This window comes from Talpa occidentalis, unplaced genomic scaffold, assembly GCF_014898055.3.
Source record: "Talpa occidentalis isolate TD23 unplaced genomic scaffold, MPIMG_talOcc4v2.1 talOcc4.5, whole genome shotgun sequence".
Classification (NCBI taxonomy): Eukaryota; Metazoa; Chordata; class Mammalia; order Eulipotyphla; family Talpidae; genus Talpa; species Talpa occidentalis.
The window spans coordinates 137444034-137462339 of record NW_023604861.1 but is presented as its reverse complement, the minus strand read 5'-3'; the positions used below and the strand labels follow the sequence as shown (position 1 = coordinate 137462339).

The 18306-nt window shown below is 44.0% G+C and overlaps 1 protein-coding gene across 5 annotated transcripts in view; it reads right to left on the bottom strand.

Moving 5' to 3' along the window:
* Positions 1–4913: 4913 nt before the first annotated feature.
* The window catches only part of KIDINS220 (kinase D interacting substrate 220), an 82021-nt gene continuing 68628 nt past the window's right edge, over positions 4914–18306 (bottom strand). For all 5 annotated transcript variants that reach the window (XM_037528554.2, XM_037528557.2, XM_037528555.2 and 2 more), the window contains 4 exons: positions 12976–13107; positions 11136–11234; positions 10011–10244; positions 4914–7883 (listed from right to left, as the gene is read on the bottom strand). In XM_037528554.2, the coding sequence (XP_037384451.1) occupies positions 6621–7883; positions 10011–10244; positions 11136–11234; positions 12976–13107 (1728 nt within the window). In that variant the 3' untranslated portion in view covers positions 4914–6620. The remainder of the gene's footprint in view (positions 7884–10010; positions 10245–11135; positions 11235–12975; positions 13108–18306) is intronic.

Below are 18306 nucleotides of genomic sequence, written 5' to 3'. Positions count from 1 at the left end.
TATTGTCAGGAGAGACCGAATCCTGCCCCCCAAGAAGCCCCGACACTTGTATGATGTCGTATGATGTCAGGAAGGCCATGGCGCTGCCCTCTGGGCCCCAGCAGCGAGGAGGTGATCGGCTCCGCCAGGCTCTCCATGATTCTCTCTGCCCGGGAGGCCAGCAGTGGGGAAGTGAACGCATGCGTGGGTAGGAGGCGGGGGGAGCAGGAGGAGCACAGGGGTTCTAGAATAGTGTGACACACAACCAGTACATGTCATTATGCATTTACACTTTACATGGACATTTTGTTTCGCATCTTTATATTCTTTCTCCAACTAATGATCGATTCATTTTTTAAGCCAATCCCGACTAAAATTACTTTTTTAGGCTGTTAGGACAAGATTAATTTAGACAATTTTGAGGTTCTGCACGTCAGAACAAGCCTCAGTATGCTGGAAAACAAGAGTGCAATATTATAGTTACAAATTAGGGGTGCCAGACTGGGGTCCTTTGAGCTCTCCTTGGAGACACTGGTGCTCTCTGTATTGCAAAGTTCAGGACTCTCCTGTAAGTTAGACGAGAACATTCTTCATCACTTATCATTCAATTTATCCACAATCTTTGAGGTCCAGTGTTTGTTTTAACCTATTGCAGCTCTTCCGGTAATAAGTTCTGCTCACTTGCCACATCCTGAGTTCAAGTGTAACTCTTGAACTTCAGAGGTCAAGCCAGCCCTCCCCCGGCCCCCACCCTGCCCTGGTGTGGCAGTGGCCTCTGCACAAGGCACAAAAGGACTCTCCTTGCTTGTGGTCAGTCTCAGCTCTTCCCCTGGGCTATCTCTGGGGTGCTCTCTCGCCTCTCTTGGGGTCTCAGCTCTAATAATATAATTCACATGGCTATAGATTTTTTTTTAAAGAACTTTCTTAAACTGATAGCCCTTTGAGTGACCCTGTCCTATTTGAAAGCAAGCAGATGATCATGATGATACAACAAATACCTCTAAAATGAAAATATCTGGGAAAAGTGTAACCATTGACTCGTCCCTAACCAGCTAAAGACCAATAAAGGACCCTAACCAGGAGAGTGGGCATGGGGCGGCCACCGCCTCTGAATCCTGGCTCTACCGCTCAGTGGCTGTGTGACCTTGGGAAGATCCTTAACCTCTCTGTTTCTTATTTGTAAATTGAGGGTAACAGTAACTACTCCATGAAGTTGTTTTGAAGATTAAATTAGCTAACACGTGTGGAGGTCTTAGAACATTGTCAGGAACATAAGCTTCAATAAATAGAAGCTTTTCTTTTTTAATTCTACTTTTTGCCCTCTTTTTTTCTTTAAAGATTTATTTATTTATACAAGAGCTGGAGTATAGGCCAGATGCACGGGAGGGTGAGAGGATCCACCAGAGACAGAGCGGGGAACAGAACAGGCAGACTGACGAAACACACTGCTGAGGGGAGCAGCGGGTGAGACAGGAGAGGTCTGCTCGCCATGTGGGAATCTCCCTGGCCGGGGATGGAACCCATGCAACAGAGGCTGTGGACAGCTTCACAGTGCAGCGCTCAACCCACTTCATCACCGGGGAGGCCCAATAAATAGAAGCTTTTTAAAAATAATAGCTGCATAGTGATACCGACCGCCGCGTGTCCACACCTCCTGTCCCCTCCAGCCCAGCACGAGGATGGGAACATGTGGCTTCTGCAGGGCCACTGAGGGAGAAGTGCTGCCTTTGATGCCATCAGCTGTAAGAAGTCCTTTCAAGACACCAAGTGTGTCCTTTCAAGACACCAAGACACGCTCCCCTGGTGGGTGCACTTCATTCACTCAGTGAGCACTGCCAGGCCCCAGGGAGTGTCAGTGACCTGAAATTAGGCCTGAAAGCTGTCGAGAGGTTCTGTCTCACTCAGTCATGCTAAAGAATGCTTTGTGGTCCAGTAGGATGAGCACATACAACTTAAAAAAGATCTTAAGACATAAAAAAGAATGGCAAGAATTCAGGTAAGGGAGGAACACAAAGAAAATAATTTCTTTAAAAAGGAAAACATTTAATTTAGATTTAAATATAACAGTATGCATTCTATAAATTTGCAGAAATACAGCTAAAACACTGCACCTGTCAAGAAAACTGATAATTTTGAAAGTTACAGATTAACTTTTTCTTATAGACATCTGATCACAGAGATGGTAGATAGAAAGCCAGGTTAGATAGTCCAACATGCTTTCTTACTAAACATCTTGGTCTAAAATTTTATAAAAAGGTACATTTTGTTAAAACTAATTCATATTTACAATTACTAATAAGAACCAAAGGAAACCATTGTGGTGAACAGATCTCTTCTCCAGCCAAGTGGCCGGCAGGATGGCTGAAGGGCCAGCCGAATCTTCTTCACCTCTGTGGGCGAGGAAGTCCATCAGCGGTGGGAGGAGTGGGCTGTGGGTGGGAACTGTGACCTAGTGCCCCTGCTGCCTTGAGAGGAAATGAGGTGGAGAGGGCAGAGGGTTAAAATTAGGAGATGATCGTGGAGCTTACAGTTCTATGGTTTTTTTTAAAGATTTGCTTATTTATGCATACAAGAACTGGGGTACAGGCCAGAACCGGAGGCAGAAGGGGGAACAGAACAGGTGGATCTACTGAAATCCACTGCTGAGGGGAGCAGCGGGGAGACAGGAGAGGTCTGCTGCACCATGCAGGTAGCTCCCTGGCCAGGGATTGAACTCCTGCTCCAGTGGCTATGGATTGCATCATAGTGCTGCGTCTTAACCCCTTGAGCCACCAGGGAGGCCCTAAAACTTCTTCTTGAGACCAAATCCCTGTTGTATAAATTAGCTTGAAAACTTCAGTTATATGGAGCTGCTCAACTCCACCCCTAGTTCCCAGTAGCCGCAGTTCTATATTTTTAAGTATAATTTCATTTATTCAAGTCCTAATAATCCTTTTTTTTTTTTTCATGGTTCATTAAATTCCAGCACAACTTAGAAAGCGCCCCTAACACGAATCAGCAGTGAGGGTGCCCGCCAAAACGCACACTAGCCTCAGGAAATGAAGGCTTACGAGGTGTAAACGGGATGGCTGATGACAGCCACAGGCCGGCAGAGCCGCCTGCTTTAAAGTCACACTGTCTGTATGGACAATATTAGGTAATCTGTGTTTTCACCAATCGTGTTGGTCTTCACCGCAGATAAGCCAAATCCCTGACATTTTATTGACTTTGAAAGCCACATCCTACTAAGAGCTTGGCAATAATTGTTTCTGTGTTGACTGGCCCTTCATTCCGCTGCATCCTTCTGGTTCTGAGCGCCTCGCCGTGCCTGGGCACCCGGAGCCAGCCCCTCCCGCAGCCGCCCGGGCCCACTCGGTGTTTCTGCTCTGCCTTCCAGGGAGCCGCGTTCTGAGACCTTGCTCTGCGGAGACCCGGCCAGGGAGGACCACCACGTCCACCAGGGCCGTGCTTCGCCAGACATTGGCCCAGAAAAGCTTTGCTGATGTAGGCCGTGGCAACTAACTTCAAGGGATGGTTCTAGCGGGTTCTCGGCGCACTCTACTCCTTAAAGCGGTGGGATACGAATTCTCTAATTGGGGATCTGCTTTCAACAGTTGGCGTCAAACTGCTGACTCATTTTTTACATACCTTAAACTGGGTCCTCTGCAGGTTTGTCTGTCTCAAGGGCAGCATTTTCTCCCTAGGCATGAAAGGGTTTAAAATTATGTAAGATTTTAAGTTCTCTTTCGAGCTAATCAGTGTCAACCAAGGATTCTTAACCTTTCTCGGGATGAGCCACTGAGCAGCCATCCAGGGCTGGCTCACTGTCACACATTGTTCTAGCTTTTGTTTGCAGCCCATGATTAAAATTCTAGGGTAGGGAAGGAAGGGAGACCACAACCTGGAAATCAAAAATGCAATCATTTCCGATAGCCCACCACGCCCACCAGCCTCCACCCCTACTCCAGGCAAATGCCTCTCCCCGGCTTCTTCCCTTGCATGAAGCATCTGCACACTCTAGAAAGGCAGGCTGGGGAGAAAGGAGCCCCAATATTCTGTCCCAAGAGCTTGCCAAATTAGTTTTGGCGCATGCTCCCTTTTACCTGCCCATCCCCTCAATGTCACTCACCTGTGAGTTAAGGGGACCTAGTTACTTGGCTAGGCAATTAAAATTATTCAGATGACTATGTAAGATTTAAATAAGTAAAATATAACACGAAAACAAATTTCTTGCTAACATTGAGAAAATATTGGTTTGGTTACGAATGCTGGAGATCCCCGGGATCCGAGAGGTGCCCCTAAACAAGCAGCTCGGGGAAGCTGCCCTGCCCTTCATGCTGCTCTGCAGAAAGGCTGAGGCTCGGCGCACCCCACACGTCCCAGGAGTCAACCTGGCTCAATGTTCTGCTGCGTGAACAGAACTCTCTGCGGCGTAAAGTGAAGGAAGGTGAAATGGTTATAAAATATGTAAAGACTGAATTATGAAGAGACTAGAAAATTTAGAGCTCCAACTTTCTTTTCTATCATTTTTCACCCAGCTTAAAGCCGAGTTTTGCATATGTGAGATCAGACCGAGTTATATATTTAGATAAAACACACACACAGATTCAAAAGGACGACGTGTGACTCAATAACCCATCTGGTTTGTCAATTTCTGTAACAGTATGAAAAAACAAACTTTTCCTGACTCTTCATATAATAACTTAATCGAGATCCTCCCAGGAGCTGGATAGCCTGCTTCCTGTCGCCACAGTGCCCGGGACAGAGGGTGCTGCTGTGCCCCCACCAGGTCCTGGGCCGCAAGAGCCAAGCTTTCTTGAAAAGGCCAGTGGTGGCAGCGCAGACTGCTCTGGCGCTACGCGAGCCTGGAGGTCTTCAACAAACTCTCCGAGATGACAAAGCAAACACATAAATTGGTGTTTAATATTTAATTAATATGTGAACCATTACCACCGTAGTGAATAAAAATTCATGAGTCAAAATAGCATGCAATTTTTTTATTGTTTTCGATATCTTACTACTTTAATGGAGTATGAATACACTTTATACTCGAGGATCAACTTCACAAACAGTGTAAAGAATGTACTACAACAGTAAGTTGCATCTACTCACCTGAAAAGGAACAAAACATTGTCTCTGAATTACTAATTACATAATATTGCAAACTGCTGAACACTATAAAGAGTAAAATGTTAACACTTCAATATATGATGGTGGTAACATCCTGCCTTTTTTCCTAATTGGTTAAAACATTTGTTCAAGTCATGCAAGACGGACACTCTACACGGCTACATTACACGCTACCACTGAGGCCATAAAACTGAGAGCCAACTGTTAAGTGCAAGACTGGTCAAGTAAAGAATTTATTAAGCAAATTAATAAAAATTCATTGTGGTACTCATCACATGGCAAACACTAAATTCAGGTAATTACACATCTGCAGGTTTACCATCTGCAGCCTTGACTGGCGGAGAGCGTACTCTGTAGCTAACCCTACACACACGAGACAGCAGGGTGGGTCCTGGTCACACGCACTACAGGTGACCGTCAACTCTGCTGACCGTGAATGGGAAGTCGCATAGGTTTTATCTTCCTTTACCCTTTTCTGTTACATGTTTCTAAACTCTTAGAAGTACCTCCTTATGAGGACCATGGGAAGACTCAGCATCCAATTCAGGAACAAAGCAAGCAAGCTCTGCCCTGCTATGGAAGGCAATGATTTATTAGAGTCACCTAATTAAAGATTCCTTTGTCATCTCTCAGCTGTCACTGACCTTTTTGATGTAATTATTTCCTCATTCACTTATTTATTAGTGTCTTTTATTACCCACATCACCTTGATTTTCCAGAAGATAAGTTTGGGTTTTTCCTCTCATTGCTAGGCTCAACATGACAGCCGCTGGGAGGCCCAGTGGGGGGTGGGGGGGGCCGTCCTTCGGCCGCAGGTGGTGCCCGAAGCCAGGACTGGGGCTGGGGAGAAGAGCATGCGGGCGCAGAGCAGCCACACTCCACAATCCGTGTGGCCAGCGATCGGGGCTCTACTCGAGTACTGTTCACTCACTTTATCAAGGGTTAAGCCCTCTTTGTTATCTATTTTCGATGTAAAATGTAAAGTCTGTACTCAGTCTGCCTATTAGACAGACACTGGTTTTCAATTTATACAGTTTTTACCTTTAGTCTCCGGGCAACCCCAGAAGCTGTAAATCTTTTCTTTTTACCCCATAAAATCAAAATATGCTTCCAGTTCATCTAATGCTGCATCGTTCCTCAAATATCTGATGAATGAGTGGCCTACAAAAGGGATCTCTAGCCTTTCATTTTCTTTGGCAAACTAAGCCTTTTACATATAATGAAATGCGTCAGACCTATCTTTACACTCAAGTCTTATCTCAAATAATTTCATGGGGCCATCTCCTGACGAAAGGGGTAGCAGCAGTCGTGAGGTGCAGTCTCCTGATCACAGAGAAGGAGGTGTGACAGCCGCTCGCCCTCTCTCACCCTCTCCTCACTGGACACTGCGTGTCTCCTCACCCGAGGCCTCCCGAGCATCCACTGCGTGAGGCGAGATGCACAGAGACGATATGCGGACAGATTTGCTATAAAACCCAGGTCGACTGCGTTCACGATGGCACAGTAACACCATTCTGCTTTTGCTCGACGTCCTAAAGAATGCTCTCTCTCTCTTCTCCAAAACCTGTGCTATCAGAAGAGGCGACTGCGTGGAGCTCGGCAGAATCCTTCGAGAGCCGCGTGTAGCTGGAACGCTGGCTTCGCTTGTGCGTCATGCTCTTCAGGTTTTCATTCTGAATCGCAGTGGGGTTGGAACTGGAACCAGGCCTCAGGATGACTTGGGAAGTCTCCCTAATTCCCTCCATTTCGTCGAAATTCTGATTGGCTCTGTTGGCTGGGGCGCTGTTGTTGTTCAGAGTCACGGTGCTGGGCGTCCGGTTCAGATTGTAGGCTTTCTGGCACGCTGGCCAGTTTTCTTCAGGGCTGCTCGCGATCAAGCTGCACTCGGAAGGGCTCTTCTTGTCTTCGGAGCAGATGGACATGCGGGCTATAATTGGATCTTGCAGGCCGCTCAAGCTATGTGGTATCCCCCGTTTCCCGCCGTGGCTGTCATCTTCAAGTTCGATGAGATTTGCCTTCTCAAGCTGGGACCCGTCAGCCGCTTCATTGTGAAGAGAGTGATTGGGAGAACTTTCGTTGGACCTCACTCCTGAGTCAGACGAGTCCTTCTTGTCCAGGAGGGCATCGGATAAGTACTCTTTGGCTTTGATGAAGGTTCTGATGGGCTCAGCACTGTGTTCCGGAGACTTCAACACTCTTTCTACCTTCCCTTCAGCTTTTCTATCTTTGTCATCTTTGAGCAGTGGAGTATTATCCGATTCTTCGGTCCCAGATTCGTCTTCATCACTCGGAAGTTTCTGGTAGCGCAGTCCACCTCCCTTGAGCTTCAAATCTGTCTGGAAGAGACTTGACCTTTCTGAGGATTTCTTGCCTGGCAGCAGCTTACTGCCTGACTGGTCAGACTTTTCATCTTCTTCAGTGATGGGATCCAGGGGTGAGGCCTCACTAGTGGAAACCCCTGATGATGAATAATCTACGACATCTCCCCTCTTCATTAAAAATGACTTCCTTCCCTCGTCTGGCTTTGGGTCACTATCTTTCCCCTTTTCTGGTTCTAGGTTAGAATGAATGGAGCCCCCTGATGCACTCTGGCCCATGTAGTATGTGCCATGTGGAGACGATCTGCCACTAATGGTCACGGGGCCCGTGCCCCCTTCTAACTGAGACATCTGAGCAATGTACTCTCGATAGGCATCCCTGTACTCAGCCTGCACCTTGTCGGTAAGCTTTGAGATTTCAATACTGGAATCCTGGGAATTGAGACTCGAAAGACTTGGGGTTCGGCGAGTTTGTGACTGTGGAGAGAGAAAAAAAATTGAAAAATTCAAGTAAGCAAAACAAAAAAAGGCGTAATAAACAACAGTTTAGGAGATATAAATATATACTACAAATGTTTAAAGTCAACAAAAAACTAAATTATTTTCAAAGACTTCTGCCTAACACAGTTAACAAAAACTGTGAACTTATGAGTAATTTTAACTGTTATTAGAAAGCTTTATACAAATTATTATAAAATGAGTTTACTGTTAATAGCTAAAAGTATAATTAAATGTTGCATGAACATGTAATCTTAGCTTGTTTTTATAACTTAAAACTTTTAACTTTAGGGTGAAAGTCACTGTATTGATAAAATAGTAATTTCTCTTAGAAAAGAGAAAGAAGATGGGCGTTAAGAGATATCTCAAACAAAAACACTCACGTCTTCAACAAGTGTTAAAAATAACCTTTCTCAATTTGTACGATAGGACGTTTCTGTCCAATTTCAAATCACAGTAAGAAAATATACTCAAAGTACAAACAAAAAAAAAAAAATTTAAGCAGCAAGAACAAAGTGAAAGGTAAGCACAGGGTCTGAATGACAGAAACGGAAGCCTTGAGACCAAGAGTCAGGTGCTGGTAAATACAGGAAACATTTATAAAAGTTGCATGACTAATGTGAAGTTTCAGGATTAGAATTCTTCTACATGCCCCATAGCTAATAAATGGCAAGCAACAGTACAGATAAGGAAAGAGAAAAAAAAAGAGACAAAAGCAAAAGCTAAAACGAAGCGGCAGAAATGCGGCTGACTCTGCCCTCCACAGGGAGGACAGGCCCGCCGGGCGAAGGCCCCGCACCTGGACCGACCCTTGCGGGCACACCTCCCTGGTGGGCCCAGCGGGCCCCAGCCACTCTCAGAGGAGTAGGTGATGTCAACTGCCTTGGCGCTGCCACTCTCACCACAGTGTCCACTGTGAGAGCACAGCAGACTTAAGACAGAGGCAGAGACAGGAATCTAACTCTCTTCACTAGAGGGATGTGCAAAACAATACTTAATTTTGCTGCGTTCTGGAAAATACTGTCATTTTTCACCAACATGCTATTTATATTAATGTAATTTATTTTAATAAACTGATAAATATTTTTAAAAGCTCTATTTTTATTTATAATAAGGATTGACATATAAAATTTGCATAAGCAAAAGCTCCCTTGAGCCTTCAATAGTTTTTAAGAGTATAAAGGGGTTCTGAGATTTAAAACAACGCAGAGAACCACGGCTTTCATGGAAAGGCTGTTTTCAGGCCACTGCAGAATACCAAATGGAAAAGCTGAGGATGAAGGTTTCTCAAGAAATGTTAAAAGGAATAGCAGGGGAAAGAAATGAAGCGCTGTTCTTAAAACAGTACAAAATGGTTTCCCAACTTAAGAAAACAAGGTAGGTACTATGCAGAAAAAGATAACGACAAAAGAAACATTTTTACTACCCACAGCCCGCCAGGCGTGGCCCCCACAGCCACTCCCGAAGTGGAGTTTCTGTGCAGCCACTTCCTGTGTCCCCTCCCTCACTGGTGTTTTCTCTCTATATATCCCGCACTGGTTTTCCTCGTTTATTTGCTTCTTCTTCTCCCATCACTCTTTCTCATGCATGTCTCTAACTTGCTTTTATTCTTCATCCTCACTGGCCCTCCCTCCAAAGAAGCAACTGTCCATATCCAACATCAGGTGATAAAAAGGAAACGAATGTTCATGAACAGTATGCTTAGATGCTGAGAAGCCAAGTTATGGTGCTCAAAGGGATACTCTATGGCAAGTTTTCCCATAAAGATGTAGTTTAGCCAACAATTAATGGATTTAAATAAGAAAGCAGCAAGAAGAGGCTAAGCTTGGCCAGCACACTACTACCTAAGGTGGCCCTGGTCTGAGTTCCCCATCACCTGCTTTATTATTTTCAGTTCTTATTAATTTTGGAAATAATCTTATTTTTTTGTTTTTACAGAATGTCCTCTCCAAAGGAGTACGCCCCTAGAGAGCCATGCATGCTCGACATTGTTCCTTTTGGTGCCCGTGAAATATTTTCTGAATGACTATGGAAAGGCCTCATCAACGATGACTTAAGAACAGACCTATGCTCATGTACTATGAAAAAATGACATTTAATAAGCACCTGCCAACTGAGATTGCTGTGACGTGGGGCGCCTTCATCCAGGCCCAGTGTGTTCAGTTCTTCAAAGCTGAAGTTCAGTGTGTAGGGAGTCTGACTGGAGAGCTCGGTGTGCGGCAACTCATGTGAAGAATGGCGAGCAGATTCGCCATGAGGGGCTGGGCCGCTGTTGTTCTCACTGAGCAAACGTGGGTCCTCAGGGGCCACTTGGTTTTCTGCATTTCTCATTTCGAGCACCTTAACAGAAGACGAAAACAGCACTGCTAGCCACACCGACAAATTACGTTTCGGAAACTTTAGAAAGTATTTCACAGGTTATTAGGTTATTATAATGGCAATGAGAACGCAGACTTCTTGGAAATGAACTTGTACTTTATCTGCTTATCTTTCATTTTAACTATTAAGAGAACGACAATAATCATATATGTAGTTACATACACATAACTCTCCTTGGACCACAATGTAACTACTTAAGTTTAGGATTTAACTTTAGACCAGAGCAAAACGCCACAGGAGGGAAACCCGCGCAGGACCGCGGCGGAAGCATGAAGGCAGGTTTCCAGCAGGAACTGCAGCAGCAGGAGAAGAGAGGACGAGAAGTGCCCAAGCCCAGGGCAGCGTGGGCAGACGGGCATCGACAGTCCCCGAGCAGGCGGGGTAGTTGTTGGAAAATCGCTAAGAAACAGGTAAGGGGATCCGGCTGGGCCGGGCCAGGCGGTCAGACGACGCGGGGACAGTGGGGAATGAGGAAGCCGATCGGGTTATCAGACGCCAGGACTGATGTAACATGACTCGCTAACACCAGTCATGCAGGCCTGACGAGGACAGACACCGACGTCAAGGCCGCAGCACCCGACTGCGGTCAGGGGACCAGCAAGTCCTTGTCACGAAGGCACGGGAACTGGTGGGTCGCCTCCTCCCAAAGCGCTAAGCTGAATGCCCAAAAGGCAAAGGCTGCCAAGCGCGGCTGTGGCTATTCATGCACCAGCACACGCGGCTCGCACACGAGTGCAAACTGCAGTTCAACGTGTTTTTTAAAATACAGAAAAACACTGGTTTAGACGAGTACTCACTGGAACTTGCCCTACGTCAGGTTGTAAATCAAGCTATAAATACAAAATCTCTTACTGTGCTTCTGAAAAGGTGCCAGTCTCCAAAATTCATGTTCATCTCTTTCTTCAGTTCATCAATGTTGCACTGAGCTAACACACGACCGTTTATGTTTGCCTGAACGGAAGGAAAAACAAGGAGGAAGACAAACAGAAGGTGAGATATTCTGAATTATTGGTGATTAAAAAGTACCTTTACATTTAGTTTTTAAAAAGTTATCAGAGACTAGAAAATATTAAGGTAATACAGGTCATCATGCCACGTAATAATATAATAAACAAACTGAATTTGAACATAAGCCGCTGCCGAAAGCCAAGACAGTTTCTAAAGTATCTTAAACCTTCAAAGTGAGCAAATCACTCTTCGGGAAGCAACCCAAGAGCTAACCCTCCCAGCTACCTCCAAACCCACCTACTCTGTCATGAGCAATAACAAAACTGTGAGTTTGCGCCTGCACCCTTGTGACAGACACGCATGAGTGTGAGGGGCTGGCAGTGTGTGCCCTCGCGCCAGGACGTGCAAACGAGCAGGCCCTGGAGTGTGTCACTTACATTGGACGACTTCCCGAGAGGATGTCTGCCTGCTAATCTCCTAGTCTATTAACTCACAAAAAATACCGTATCACTATCAAGTCTCTGTATTTCTAGTTTCCCCCACATAGAAACACTGGAATTTTCTTTGCAATAACAGGCAGTTGACTGATTTTACAAAATACAAAATCTGATTTTATTAACCGTGGGAAAACTGTTGAATACCAGTGTTTAAAATCAGCAGAATGTTCAGCTTCCAAGTGAATTCTGAAGGAGAATGAGCGGAGCAGCCGTGACAGAGGTCCTGCCGGGGAGTGCGGGCAGGTTGGCCGCAGCAGGGAGCGGCTGTTACAGGGGCTCAGAAAGTCGGGCTGGGAACAAAGGGCTGAGTGGGCAGCAGAGGCTGTGCTGACGGAGACACTGCCACGGAGGGGTCCTACCGGGAGCCTCACTCTTTGCTGACAGCAGCCAGGCTGCCAGGAGGAGCTGGGTTTGTGCGTGGGAGAGACAGTGCTTGCCCCTTTGCAAACAGGATGACCACTAACCAGATCTGTAAAGAAAAGGGCGTTATCTGAAACCCTTCTGACTAAGTGTAGGTTAAGATTAGTCAAATGGCACCTCTATCTACTCATAATTCTTTGAAAGCTCCAGACACCACTCTTTATGTAACATGAGAGGCCTGTTACTCTCCTTGACTGTAGTAGGAAAAGTGTAACTGAGTGGAAATATCTACTGTAGCCGTTAGACTCGGACAGGGAAAGGTTCCTCACAGCCCCAGGCATCTCTGTCCAACTTCTTGGAAGTTACTAGCATCGCAAGAATAAGATCTAGAGAGAAATAAAGCACCTCAGACATGTTGGCAAGGAAGTTTCAGCAAAAGGAACACAATCATAACTCCTAAGATATATGTATATATAAGACAAGAAAGTGAAAATTTGGGGGAAAAGAAGGCTGCTTTACTTAGGTAATTGCTAAGTCACAAATAATTTTACAATTAAAGAAAATGTGACATAAGAGGCCTTTGGGTTCAATGCTGTAACCTGGAAATGGGAGTTTTACCGTTTCTCTAAGGTGAAGCCCCTGGTTTGTATTTCTCATCACAGCACCTTTCACTTACATTAAGGCATTTTTTCAAATCACACAGTCACACAGCCACTTTTTCTTTTACCCACTTATATGCTATGGGTGAATGGGGCGATTTGGGGTGCATGTGTCCATGGAAGGCTTCCTGTCGCACAGAGTGCCCCTCTGGCAGCAGCCGAGCACGCACACACACTGGGCGCCAAGCCCCGCCCTCGCCCGGCCTCGGGCAGTGGGCATGGCCTCACCTTCTTGATGGTGGCACAGTACTGGGGCAGCATGCTCTGGTCTAGTCCTTCGATCTGCTTCAGCTTCTCACATATCGCATCCACGTTCATTGAATTCAGTGATATCACTGGTCCCGAGGCTGAGCCTGACCCCTAAATAAGTCACAGAAAAGCACATGTATGAATCACCTTCGAGGCCAGAGATGCAGTCACATGCCAGCGGCACTCATGAAGGCGCGTCATGAAGCCCTCTGGTTAACACACTTCCAAACCAAGTGAAAACAGTGGATGTGTGTAATAAGGGGAATGCCCCGGGCACAGGTGCAGCGACTGCCATACTTAAGGAGCAGCTTTCATTAAGCAGATACAGTCTGATCAAAAGCACTTTCCTAAGACAGACTCTCCCAAGAACCAAGCCTAGGCTAACTTCTCAAATGTTTACAGCTCAGCCTAGGAGGGAAGGGTGCAGTCAATTAAGAGGAAGGTAAGGTGGGGGTGGTGTTGGGCTTCAAACGAAAAGAAACAAATGGGGGCATCACTGATGCTTATATTGCAAAAGCTGAATCTACGACACAACTTTGAAAGTGCCTACACCAAACAACTAACTGTCTTCGCAAGCAACCTTAATAGTCTGCAGCAGCTACCGCCTTCAGCACTTGATTAGACTTTATATCCAAGGGATCTAGAACCTCCCTTAGTAATCTATACAGTGACCAGGTAAATATAAATATAAAACAACAGTATTACTTCCTAACACACGTGAAAGTAAGTACAACCCATTAAAATGTGGTCTTACTTAAAAGAGAAGTCAAAATAATAAACTATTCTAATATTTATTTAGAAGGAAAACATTTTGAGTGTGGTGACAAGCAAAGAAGTATTTGCATGTGGCCTACTACAAATCTCCTCAGTTACAGATGCAGGCACTGAGGTCAAGAGAGAGAAAGTTATGACTTCAAAGCCACAGGATAAGTAGCTAGTTGGTGGTGGATTTGGACCAGCACCCCAACATGAAAAAGCTATGACGTCCTCATTTCCTTGTTCCAACTATTTTAAAAACGTTTGCAGAAACTATCACCACAGAGAAAGGCAGGCCGACTACATAGAGGACAATGCTCCAAATGATCTCCCCGTCACGGTCCAATCTCATCTTAAAACAAAAAGTAGAAATTCCCTGCTCAAGGCTGTGGGCGTTTACACTCGCCGCTCCTGCCTCTGCCATTCTCAGGGCAAAGCAGACCACAGCACCGCCAGCGCGGCCTGTCAGCTAGTGTCGAGCCTCGTCTGTGACACGGAAGGATCACACACCGCTGAGCACATGCACACACATCTTTATACATACATTTATTCGTAAGTAGAGAGATTGCTAGTGAATGAGAGATGGATTAAATACAGCTGGGTACCAATTTTATGAGAGTCAGGGAGCCTTAGCAAATTTATAAGTATAAGACAAGCTCATAAAAATTTGGAAATTAATGACTTGGAATATACTGCACCAAACACTTTAATTTAGCTTGCTTTTAATTAAATATAAATTTAAAATATGCCACCTATTATATGGTCTGAGGTTCAAGTGCTTCAAAAATACTAAGAGCAAAACACTGGGACTTTCACAGTTCAGTCTTCCGTCTCTATACACAGATGCTAGGTCCCGCCTAGAGGACAGCCGACATCCACAATGCTAATTATCCACTACCTACTTTGGAAATTTAAAATGCTTTTTGAGAATTTTTAATAATGACTTTTTTTTTTAACCTTTTCCTTCTTTTAAGACAGCTTTATTGAAATATTAACATGCTATACAACTCTTCAATTTAAAGTGCACAGTTCAGTGACTTTTAGTCTATTTACCTAGTTGTGAAACCATCACCACCACCAATCAGGACATTTTCATCTCTCTAGAAAGTCCCTGTAACCACCGGCAGTTACATTCCATCCCTCCAACACCCACTCCAGCCTCTGGCAACCATGAATCTCTTTTCTGTCTTAAATCTGCCTGTTCTGACGGCGTGCACCGGGAACCACGTGGCTGGCGACCTTGTGTGGCTGGCTTCTCTAAGTTAGTACAAAGTTTGCGAGGCTTGGCCGTGGTTTAGCACCTATCAGTAGCTCATATATTTTAGTGTTGAGAAATATTTATCTTTTAAATGATCTTTAATCCTGTATTTCAAACATTGGTATTCCTCTACCTGTTTCTTTTCCTTGGATCCATTTATACTGGTTCACGTTTTCGTGGTTCAAAAATCACAAATGAACATCTGATCACCAAAATAATGATCATATGAACTTAAGCCCAAACTGATGTAAGTAATTGAATAAGTAAGCAAGTGAGGAAGAAGAGACAGCTTTCCCTTACAGGATTCCAATCAACAAGGGAGAAGAGGGAGGTAGAAAGGGGCCATGGGGCAAACACCGCAGTGACAGTGTTGTCCACAAGATGCCAGAGACACTAAAATTAATGGACAAAAACAGGATATTGCAGAGTTCTGAAGTATCTCCCCCAAGATCATTATTCATCACAAAGGGAAAACTAAAGCTTTGCAGGGATGAAACCTGGCAGGAGCCCCGTTAGCCACGTGGGTGAGGCGAGGGTCACCAAGGGTGAGGCCAGGCCATGGCGGACCTCTGACAGGACGCCCTTGCAGGGCACAGCGTCACTCCTGGGGTCCTCCAGTCAGAGCAAACCTCCTTCTAGTCAAGAGGAAACAGCAGACAACCCAGAGGGGCAGCCTGCAAAATACCTAACCAGTGTTCTCCAAGAGCCAGGGCCCGGGCGACAGGGAGATGGAGGAGTAAGTGGCTCAGGGAGCGCCCGGGGGAGGTTAAGGAGAATTTCCTTGAGAAATGACAGTGAGACACGACTGGATTTGAGGACCAGGGCAAGGGCATTTGTAGGAACACCGGTGATAGTCAATGAAGTCTGGGGTTTAGTTAATAGTATTGTGCCAATCTGGATTCCTGCTCCTAAGAAATACACTGCAGTTACACACGGTGTTAACGCTGAGAGAATACTATTTTTGTGCCTTTTCTTAAATCTAAAATTATTTTAAAGTAAAAATTTTTTTTTTTTTAAATCACAAAAGAACTCTATTTCTGATTGTGCTAAAAAGGGAAAGTATAACAGAATGGAAGCAATTACCCCTGTCAGCACTGGGGGTGCAGGGGGATGTACATTAGAGCACCTTATCGTCACAGAGGCCGAGGGCCCAGCATCAGAGACATGTTTATAAAGATACCACTCTCTTCCTTTCAAAACAAAACTCCACATAATTTATTTTCATGATCCTTTAAAACTGCTATATTTTATTAATTATTTTAAAATATATTTTCTGCCTCATGGGGATAATGCAGAAAGTATATATTATCTCTCAATGATTTTTGCAGCTTCATAAGACACATACACACACAGACGTAAGATCCCTGAATTCCAAAGCTATAGTCTGAGTTTTGATCATTTATAAACTGAGTTTTATCAAAATAAGGGGTACTTTTCAATAAATTAAAATGTCTCAATATGCTTCTTTGAATAAAGGAGAAATAGCAATTACCTGTCAGGTATTTTCTAAAATAATCACATATATCAAAGTTATTTTGAAACCAAATGAATTTTTAGAAATAAATCTCATAAAACAATGATTTTTGGATATAAACTCATAAAAGGAAGGAGAAAGTAAACAAATGTGGGAAGGAAAAAGCAGATTCAACAATTAAATTCTTAATGGAAAGCTAATATATTGTTTTGACGATACACAGAAGGATGCTACTTTAAAATCTACCACCATGCACTCTTACTTGAAATTTACCTGTTATAAGTCAAGAACAAATAATTTCAGCATACATCACAGTTTATAAAAAAAAAAAAGTTTGCTCAAATATGGAAAACTAATACAGAAGATGTTAGTTTGTTTAAGCTGTTAAATATAAACTTTCAAACTGCACACAAATCAGAATTTTTCCAGGTAAAAGCTAACAAAACAGATTGATTACCAGATGAAACTATCATTTTCTACTGTAAGTAGACTACAACTACACTCTGACATTATCGTCTTCGGTAAATTAATTGAAGAAGCAGAAACGAGTGCCATGCAGAGGCTGGAAGCAGCTAGTAAAACAAAATGCAAACGAGCAGAGATTTATAAACAGCCCAGCATGAAGTTGCCAATGAGCGCATCTAAGAGTCTACTGAGAAAAGATCTCACTGAAAGGCTCTGTACCTGTCTCTGTCTGTTAAACCCAGTGTCACACGGCTTTAAGGAAGGAATAAAAGAGAATGAAGGACTTGACTTTGAAGTAAAACATCAAATACACATTCATCATAAACACAGGCCGCACTCCTTCCCGACACTTTGGACAAACCACCTCTCACAGACACAGCACAAGCACTTGCACAAATGTGCACACGCGCAGCGGTTACTTTCATTACAAGTGCTCTCAAAATGTATGTTTCTCCTATTAAAAGAATAATGCATGGGTCATACATTCAACAAGAAAGCCAGGTATCCAATTTGCCATGAAAAGTCAATATTCCTACTATACACGAGTTTCATTTCCAAAGAGTCTAATTAAAAAGTTATAACTAGAATTAACCAGTTTAATAATAAGATTTAAATACTTGCAATTTACACTTTGTAAGATAGTTTATGCTCAGTTATATCCTTTTCAAAGTTGGGGTTTGTTCCATTGGGCATGTGGCCCATAGACGCCCTACATTGCCACTCAAAAAGAAAGGTCTTAAGAGTCTCACAGGTCAAGAAATCATAACAGTAACTAAAAAATGCCTGCATGCTTTGATTAAAGAACCTGTTTCAGTGATGTTGATTTTTTTTAAACTCTAATTCAAAGCAGACACCACCGTATATATTATTTTTGAATACCTATGTTGCTGGCAAATAGTTTTAAAAAGTTGAAATAATCTAAAGATGACTGACAATGACTCAAAGTTAATTTAGCACAATAATGGGGAGGGCTTTCCTGGCCTCGCTCAGCTGCGTTTCTTTAGCAGACGCAGTAGCTGGATGACTTGTGGGGACCTGGTTTTTTTCTAGTTTACACCAGCCTTATTATAAATAGGGTTCTGTCAGAGTCTCTGCGTGCGCGTGCGCGCGTGTGTGTGTGTGTGTGTGTGTGTGTCTGTGGCGATTTAAAAAATATCAAATAAGGAGTGCTAATGAAATTAGTTTACTACACCATACCCAAAACACAGAAGAAAGCTATTGTTCACCCAGTTAGAAAACAGAACTTACTCTACAAACTACATAAGAAGTAACAATTAGGTCAAAGTTGACAGGTGAGGCTCAACACTACATTTTAAGGGCACTCTTTGAAAAAAACACAAGGATGAAACAACTGCAG